The sequence below is a fragment of the Cynoglossus semilaevis genome, chromosome 12 (genome assembly GCF_000523025.1).
Source record: "Cynoglossus semilaevis isolate Cse_v1.0 chromosome 12, Cse_v1.0, whole genome shotgun sequence".
NCBI classification, from domain to species: domain Eukaryota; kingdom Metazoa; phylum Chordata; class Actinopteri; order Pleuronectiformes; family Cynoglossidae; genus Cynoglossus; species Cynoglossus semilaevis.
In genome coordinates this window covers 18311873-18321332 of record NC_024318.1, presented here as the reverse complement: position 1 = coordinate 18321332, position 9460 = coordinate 18311873, and the positions used below count along the sequence as shown (strand labels likewise).

General features: G+C 37.1%; 2 protein-coding genes across 3 annotated transcripts in view; one reads left to right on the top strand and one right to left on the bottom strand.

The window, feature by feature from the left end:
• Positions 1–9460, bottom strand: part of setd4 (SET domain containing 4) — a 35514-nt gene that overhangs the window by 4510 nt on the left and 21544 nt on the right. The window contains 7 exon segments of the mRNA XM_025061050.1: positions 4–95; positions 608–667; positions 1049–1285; positions 2414–2502; positions 2683–2720; positions 2906–3001; positions 3095–3178. Of these exon segments, the coding sequence (XP_024916818.1) occupies positions 4–95; positions 608–667; positions 1049–1285; positions 2414–2502; positions 2683–2720; positions 2906–3001; positions 3095–3178 (696 nt within the window).
• cbr1 (carbonyl reductase 1) overlaps positions 4836–9460 on the top strand; it is a 7199-nt gene continuing 2574 nt past the window's right edge. Inside the window, exons 1-5 of one of the 2 annotated variants that reach the window (XM_008322580.3) lie at positions 4836–4973; positions 5486–5600; positions 6024–6193; positions 6936–7043; positions 8413–8621. In XM_008322580.3, coding sequence (XP_008320802.1) covers positions 5488–5600; positions 6024–6193; positions 6936–7043; positions 8413–8621 — 600 coding nt within the window. In that variant the 5' untranslated portion in view covers positions 4836–4973; positions 5486–5487. Of the gene's footprint in view, positions 4974–5473; positions 5601–6023; positions 6194–6935; positions 7044–8412; positions 8622–9460 lie in introns of those variants that run through there. The other variant, XM_025061049.1, reaches the window with a different exon arrangement.

Genomic DNA, 9460 nt, shown 5'->3' with positions numbered 1-9460 from the left:
AAGGAGCGAGAGCATAAACATCTTCTCCAGACAAGAAGTCGTTGGAAGGGTGGGCCATGAAGACAGAGCGTGTGTTGACGCTGCACCATGCCCACCTAGAGGGATGACCGGACAAGAACAAGTACAGAAGCAAGTGATTCATTATTTCTGTCAAATTACTGTCAAATTGTCGATGGTACTTGTATGCCCATCGTATTTCCTACGCCCCTTGTTAAGAACACCCGGACACAGAGACATTAACAAAAAAAAAAAATACAAACACACATATATGTATATACTGTATATTTGTATGTATATATGAGGCATTTGAGAGAGAGAGCGCGAGAGAGAGACATTTATATGTATATATACATGAATATTGAGGTGTATAAAACTGCATCAAGGTGCAGTTTTTTCCCCAGCTTGGTAAACTGGGTGGGGTGATTATGTTTTACATGGGTTCATTGTGTTTCCTTGTAGAAAATGTGTTTTTTTTAAATTCAATTCTAATTTTATATTTAATAAAAAAACACTGGTATAGTGGTATATACAGTACCACCTACTAACATGGTAGATTGAGTTGTGATGGAGATCAAAAGTGCCTGTGTGTGTGTGTTTGTGTACACACCTGACAGCTTCATATGTGAACACCTCCTCTGCTGGTCGGCTCAGGACTGGCTGTAATGATCTAGGTAAAACAAACAGAATACAGCTCAATGGTATACCTTTTCAAATCAGTGCATAATAAAATAAACTTGCAAAACGTCAAAATGTAAAAGAGCAAAATGACAAAGCATTGTATAAAACAAACATTTACTGCATGCTAATATATTATATTATGCTAATATTCGTCTTCTTATAAACCGGGATGTATAACTACTGTACTCCATAATGTATTAATACATGTTTTTGCGATTGGTTATTACAAACAGACATGTGAAATTATATATTTTAATATATAAGTCGCACCTGAGTATAAGTCACAAACCCATGCAAAAGATGAAAAGAGTGCGACCTATAGTCCGGAGAAATCTCCGTATAAAACTTGCTTTAGTTAGCTTTTACTCACCTGAATATGTCGTGACTGGATGAGTAAAGTTCTTGTAGCGTTTCCCTTTGTACAAATGCTTGGCGTTGCAAAGAGGCAGGCAGAACAGCCATGACATCGTCGGTGAAATAGACTGGGCAGGTGTAGGATTTGGGCAGAACATTAATGTAGGAAAACCAATCAGAGGCCTCTCCTCTGTGCCGTTCACACAACAGGAACACACACAGCGCCAACAAGGCAGAACAACGAGGTTTCCGTCTGTGGTGGAAGTAAAAAAAAAACACGTCATATTCTGCAAGGAAGATACTGAGGTGGCAAAGAGACTGAAATAGATTTGCCAGCACCATCTTCGGAGCCTGCAGCCAGACTTCTAAAGACATTTACTGTATATAAATATATTTTATATTTATTATTTATAAAATCCTGATTGTGACCTTAAATAAACAGAGTTATCCCGTATATAGGTATTTACAGATCCGTACACTTGTGTAACCATGTTTTTAAACTATGTCTTCCACAGTGACGGGACCCATTTGCTGCTCGCTCGAGTCATCAACTTCATATTAATTTGTAGTTAACATGGACGAGCCTTACATTGAAATAGAAGAAACAACACGTCCTGGGGGCAGGGACGTCAGAAGAAAGTGTTACAGGTTTTTTTTTTCTTTTTAATTCATCTATATAGATACCTTAATCTATAAAGCTATACTGTATACACTGCTGAGTTGTCTGCTGTGTATGATAAACTTACTGTATTGTATGAATTATGTACGTAACCATTATGTATTTTCAATAAATGCAGATTATTACAACGTATTTTTTCCTCCTGTGATTTTTTTTTACTGACTAAAAATATAAATGGCGTCATCACTGACTACATTACATTGGCCTTCATGACATGAGAGTGGGATTCAAGTCAGGAAACCCCTAAATTATATTTTTATTTTATTTGTCAGTTCATTTTTTTGTGCATCAACATTTCTTTTTTTATGCTGAAAATGTAACAAAACGTAAAGTCATTACAGAGTTGTGTACCAAACCGTGGCTATCCTACACCGTTTCACCCCTACTACCAATACACTAATGGACTGTAGGTTAAATATATATTTTTTTGAGAAACGCAAAATTGGTTTTCTTTGTGTATGTTACTCTAACTAAAAAAGTATATACTGTATATGAAAAAAGTCTACCACTCATTCTTTGGCTAAGCTAGAAACAAACCAGGGTTATCCTTTAGTTGGCATTTTTCACAGACACAAAGAAGAACCTTATAGTTATAGAAAGCATGTGTTTTGCTTGATGTTTGCACTAGGTCAAATGGGTTTTCCTTGAATCTTTAAATTCTAGTACAGTTCAAGTAGGGTCAGTTCAGTTCAATTGTTTTACCTTTTGATGTACTGGCCCAGATAGCTGTTCAGAACAGTGGAGGTTGTAAGAAGACAGGATGCCGGCAGAGAAATAATAAGCTCCCCTGGCTGACAAAAAGAATAAAAATGTTTTATCACAATCAAAAAAGTTTTATGAGATTAGCTCCGCAGAAGCCAGAAGGTTTTATTAATATGTGCATTGTATTGTATGATGTAATTCACCAATAAATCTATTATTTATTGCAAATAAATTTACTGTGGAAACACTCTTTGTGTTATTTAGCATACCTTTATAGTTTTGAGAGACTGGAGTCCTCTGCCTGTGTCTGCACAGAGAGAGAGCAGGATAGAGAGAGGGAGGGGGTCAGAGAGAGTGAGAGAGAAAGGGAAAAATGGGCAAGAAACAGCTCTATGTCAATCAAATAAAAAATAATTTAAAACAAACAAAAACAGAGCTCAATGTCGAACAGCTTTTGCCATAATACAAGTAGCGGATTAAGAGAGTTGTTACCAGTGAAGAGGACTGGCTGCAGAGGGGTTGAGGTGAATTGTTGTTGGTGAAGAAACTTCATAAGCCGTACGTACTGTGATTGGTGGCAGAGAGAAACTAAAAATTCGGGGAGACAAAGATTTGGGATTACCAAAAAAATGTTAGAGGACAACAACTTAAATATTTAAGAGCAACAACTTTTTTTTTTACCTGTCTGAACAGGGCTTTCACAATTTTGCCTTCTCTTTCTTGCTGTTCGTCCAGCTTGATGGCGGCACTTTCTCATGTTTCCACCTAAATCACATTAAAACACAAAATGGTAAGTGTAACCCAGGGAGGATAAAGGCATAACACACATATCTCTGCTTGTCTTTAAGACATAGTGACCTAAAAAAAAGTGTTTTTTGAAGAGAAAATAAAAGAAAGGATTAAAATAATTTGAAAAATAATCTTACACGCATTACAAATTATATTAAAGGAAGATTAGTGTAAGACAGTTGTTGTGTAGCACAACCTGTTGTGACTTTTGGAGTATTTAAAAAAAAGTATCAGGTCATACATTTAAATATTTATTATAGCAGAATATGATAAAGTGATAAAATAACTCAAACGTCAAATGAGGAAAATAGTATGGTTATAATTTCCACACTAAAAGATACCCTTTAATAATACCGATTTAAAACATTTGCAAGGCTAACTGCGTTAGGTTTAACATCAATTCACCTATTTAATTATTATTATTCCTCGTTAGATTTATCATTTCAGGCTAAAATTGACTAAAAACCAACCTCGAACATGTTATTAGTCGTAGGTAATGGGGTTTCAGGGGTTATTCAGAAAATAAAAGACCTCTCAAAATACCCAATCATATTGTAGGATGTCTCTCATTGGCCAAAAACTACATACAGTACTATACTATGACTTTAAGGAAAGTGCAAAAAAATGAGAAGCACCCAAAGTACCTCAAAAGGTAAAACTATGTCCTGAAACATCACGTGCCAGAATGTCAAACACTACCAACAACCATGCGCTATCACTCGAACTGTATTATCCTATTTCTTGTTTTGCTTTACCCCATACCGGAAGTTGTACTTCTTCTCCACTTCCTTTTACGAACCTTGATTTTACACAGACCCATCTGCTGGTCACTGCTGGTAACAAAGTTATATGTTACATATCAAGACTTCTTCCTCCAATACTTAATTAATTAGGCTATACATAGTGGTTTTACTCTTGTTTTCCTTTTTTTGCATTTAACTTCTTCCAAAATTGTAGCTTACTGGTGTTTGAGACAAATGCTACAGATAGAAATAGTATTTTCTTCATATTTTGAAGTTGTTCTCTTATTTTTCAAGGTCAAAATTTATTTGTGGAATTTATCTTGTTGGGCTTAAAAACAAGTAGGCATTATTTTCAAATGATTCAAAAGTAAATATGTAATGTCACCTCAAATTAGCTCTGGCAAAATAAGCCAGCATATATTGGTATAAATAAATGAATTGCTGGAGATTATTAATAATAGTCAATATTGAGCATCCATACTTATTATGGTCACTAAAATGCACCCAGATTTAATTATCTACGGCACATATGCTCAAAGTCTTGCTGGATTCGGGTCAATAAGGGAACAGCATTTTTTTTTAGAGATCTTTCAATTTATTTGTGACTTGAACGCCACGCTATTTGAAGTTATTAAGTGAAGGATAATTATTAGCAGCTGGATTTATTGCTAAAATTTCGCTTTAAATTCAATTTATAACCAGATTTAACACCATATGTGTTGAGTGTGTTAGTTTACTGTTAAAAACCTGCTGACCTGTAGAACTAAATGTATCATGGCAGCATAAAATTCTTGAAAATTATAATATTTTGAGCCATATTATAATGAAAGAAAGACAGGAAAAGACGGTACCAGGAGCCCATATGTTAATCAATGTTCAGTCCATATGCATTTTGTTTCCGGGTATGCGCAGAGTCTACTGCGCGGTAAGTCCGTCCAGCAGCCGTCTCACCCACACTGTTGTCTTTACCTTTCTCCCTCGTTGTCTTTAGTAGTTGCAGCTGCAGGACCGCCACTTTTCATCTTACAGTAAGAATATTTTTTTTGTGTGTGTGCATTTACCCCTGTCGAGCAACCGTGATAAACCAAGGCGTTCGTTGATGTTAACGTGTCTCTTATGTCTCTGAAAATGTTATATATTGACATAAGACATTTACAATGGAAGTGTTACGTAGCTACACGGACTTGGTTCTTGCAAAGTCTGGAGTTGTTGTCACATTTTGTTAACTTGTTAATTGACTGCGCAAAATGAAAATGCAGTTGTTTGTAGCAGAATACAGTAAATGGGACCACAGTCAAATCTCAAAGCCTATTGCGTAATTGTACATTTCTTTATTTTTAAATTATTTTTTTTAAACCCGGTCAAAGTTTAGTTTTGAAAGAAAAACTGCAAACAGGTATATGTTATTGTGTTGTTAACGGTAAGAAACGTTTGGGTTGCTTTAAATTTCCGTTCTCACTTTTCTTTTTGTCACCTTGACTCAGCAATTTTTGCTGCCTGCCTTGTAATGCATAATTCACTAATACAGTTATGTTCCCAGATATGGCCACCAGGATTGCTGTGGTAACAGGTGGAAACAAGGGCATCGGCCTGGCCATAGTGAAGGCACTCTGCAAAGACTTTAAAGGAACTGTTTATCTCACAGCTAGAGATGCGTGAGTAACTTTTGTGGTCACGCATTGTTTTCTGTGAACTTTCATTTCCATAGTACATCATCCAGAACCAGGTTTAATGTTGATTTCTGAACTTAAGTATTAAGGCTTCACTTAGTTTAAAACACAAATTTACACCTTGCCATATATGGCTTTTATCCGTTAGCTTAAAATTTGATTTAAATACTTTTAAAGCTAATTTGGAAGTGACTGTACACTGCATTACAGCTAAAATGTTGGCCACCGCCAACAGTGTCTCTGAGTCCTTGATCTCAGTGCAGTTAAACCATTAAAAACTCAAAATATCTGCAAACTTATTTCCTATTAGTTTATGCTAATTGTCTATGTGTCTAGAATAGCCTGTAATGTATGTACAAGGACGTGAACCAACATTTCTTCTTCATGTTTGTGAATGACTTGTTGTAGTGGCCGTGGTCAGGAAGCAGTGGAGTCTCTGTCCTCCGAGGGACTGAAGCCAATGTTCCAACAATTGGACATCAACGACATTAACAGCATCACTGCTGCTGCCACCTACTTTAAAGACAAGTATGGAGGCGTTGATGTCCTGATCAATAATGCCGGAATAGCTTTCAAAGGTAGGTTAGGAATCAAGTTTCTCAACTTCCTAAACTCTATTAAGCTAAATTCTTAGTTGTACTTTGACATATTTTTCTTGACATTTTTCCATCATTTGGATTAGTAGCAAATAAAAACAGGTATGAAACATGTACAACTACCTGATATGTGTCTCTCTCTTCCAACAATATACAGAATTTTTTGATCATACCATCTGGGGGGTGGGGGACTTACGTCGGAAATCCAACAGCTCGACGTAACTCGATGTTCGCCATAAGTCCCGTGTACTGTACATAAGCGTCTGCGTCACACACCTACGCTAACACAGTAGTGACATCATAATCTACAGGAGGACATAAAAACATCAGAAGAGTCTGACTTATGCCTGGGAGTCATAATGAAGGGCAAACATTTCTCAAAAAAACAACACAAAAGAAATAAAGTGAATGTAGCACAATCCAATGTACAACATACAACCAGCTAAGAGCTAACAAAGCTGTCGTCCACATATGAAGCTGCATAACAACATGTTCATCTGCTCTGCTAGCCAACTAGTTCCTGTGCGAAATTTGTTTGAACACTGTACATCGGCATGTCGGAACAAAACTTTCTTAGTAAATTTATTGGAGATGGCGACGAAACCGACGAAACCGTAGGTCGAGGACTTTGTAAACAGAGGACCCTGTATTCAGGAATGTTGATTTATCTGTGTTACTCATTCTTAAGCACCATCACGATTCATCTTTGTCATTTCTTCTTCAGTGGCAGACACGGCTCCCTTTGCTGTCCAGGCAGAGGTGACTCTCAAGACAAACTTCTTTGCCACCAGAGACATGCTGACTCACTTCCTGCCAATCATCAAAGCAGGAGGTAATGACACACAACTAAAGCAGGATAGACTGAGCTCATTAGTTGACACACTTTCTTGATTATTAGGTGGATTTTTTTTTACATACTTCGGACAACGGATAGACTGAGCTCATTAGTTGACACACGTTCTAGATTATTAGGTGGATTTTTTTTTAAGTCAACATACTTCGGACAACACAGACATGTTCCAAAGATTATGGAGGTTATGGAGATGTAACCAGGTTGTACCAGACATGAATGATGTAGACTTCGTGACTCTGTCGGGCCCTTAGCCTCATTTCCATGACTTCCTGTTTTGTTTGTGCTAAAGATAGTTCTTAATTACTTTGACAGTTTACCTTTTTTGACCAAAATTCAAGAGCCAGGTTTGTAGCTACAAACTGGCCAGTGACTTCTACCATCATTGCTGTTGCCTGCAGAATCTCATCAATCCACAGTGTAGGCCTTGAGCTAATCATTTCAGTTTAACTCATCAGTCAAATGCACTGCACCCTGTTTCAATTTTCATGCCGCACGAATGGCTTTTGGGTACGTACTTTTTTTTTTTGACAATTTAACCAATTACACAGGATCTGGTCAGACTTCTCTGGACTGGTAAATTGGTCTGTTTGACACATTAACTTTTTAACCTGCAATCTACCTGGGAATCGAACCCACAAAGCTAGCAATAGGCTGTTCCATAACCAGTGTGGAGCCTCTTTCACTTACAAATTTGTAGCTTTTGTTGTAGTATGAAGATTATATTTGTTGTAATGGCTAAATGATGCTAAAAAAAAATCATTTGCGCAAGGAGTTTAGTGGCAAACTCAAAAACCTAGAATCAAGACCATGATCAAAAAGTCAGGCTCACATATTAATTCTGACAGAAGATCTTCATCTGAGTATCCTTGGAGACCATTGACCACCTTCCAACCAAGATTAAAGCAAAATTAATCTTTGATTTTTTTTAGTGTATTTCACTAGAGATAAAACATGCATATACCAATACACTCGATAAAAGAAATTAAAATTATAACAAAGTCCACACACCTGAGCCTGTGAAATTCAATGTTGAATATAAAAAGGAATAAATCGAACTGTCAGACGAGTCAAAGAGTAAGTTCTGATATACAGTAGAGTGAAAGACTCCCTGCAGAATTCTACAAGGAAGGACCAGTATGGTGGAACACCATTTGCACGTGTAGAAATAAATGGAGAATATAAAGAGAAATAAAGAGTCGTTACTTCCATGAATCATTTTGATTTAAACATGACTTCCCACTTTAACTGATGATGACGTATGACTCTCATATTACCAGATGTCAATGTAACACTCAGAGGAGGTAATCGTGTGTTTTTATACATGCCTTATTTATGTGTCATGTCTTAGGTCGTGTTGTGAACGTCTCAAGCTTCGTCAGTGTCCGCACTTTAAACCTTTGCAGCCCTGCGCTGCAGCAGCGTTTCCGCAGTGAGGACATCACAGAGGACGAGCTTGTGCAGCTGATGCAGCAGTTTGTGGACCTGACCAAGAAAAATGAACACAAGCAGGGTGGCTGGCCTGAGATGGCATACGGAGTGTCAAAGACAGGCCTGACGGTAGGATTGATAAAGTGACCCTCTGATACTGTCTCCTGTCCCCACAACTGCTATCTTTGCCTTCAATTGTGTGCTAACCTGTAACCTTAATTTTTTTATCTTTTTTTTTATCTACCGTGTGTGCTAACCTGTAACCTTAATTTTTGTATCTTTTTTTTTTAATCTATATCTTCTGTAGATAGCTGCTGTCGCTGCCCCTTGTGCATTTATTGCTGCTTTTGAATTGATTGCACCCAGTTAGTCTCTGTACTTGTACTGATTCCCTGTTACAAGTTCACTTCCAATCTGAGGTCCATGGATTCATTGTACATCGGATTGGACTTCATGACATCGCCTGCATAACTTTATAGTACTTTTCTAAGTAGCAAGTAGCTCCCTTCAGTACTGCAGTGTCTAGTGAGAAGTCTCACTTATGTTGAAAACCTAGTCTGCAAAAGTACTCCACAGTGGCCAACAACTTATCTTATTATTTAGCTTGCTGCTTTTGAATTGATTGCACCCAGCGCTGTTTGTTAGTCTCTGTACTTGTACCGATTCCCTGTTACAAGTTCACTTCCAATCTGAGGTCCATGGATTCATTGTACATCGGATTGGACTTCATGACATCGCCTGCATAACTTTATAGTGCTTTTCTAAGTAGCAAGTAGCTCCCTTCAGTACTGCAGTGTCTAGTGAGAAGTCTCACTTATGTTGAAAACCTAGTCTGCAAAAGTACTCCACAGTGGCCAACAACTTATCTTATTATTTAGCCTCATAGCCAGCTGTATGATTTTTTTTGGTAGAAAATATATATATATATATATATATATATATATATATATATACACATACTGTATATA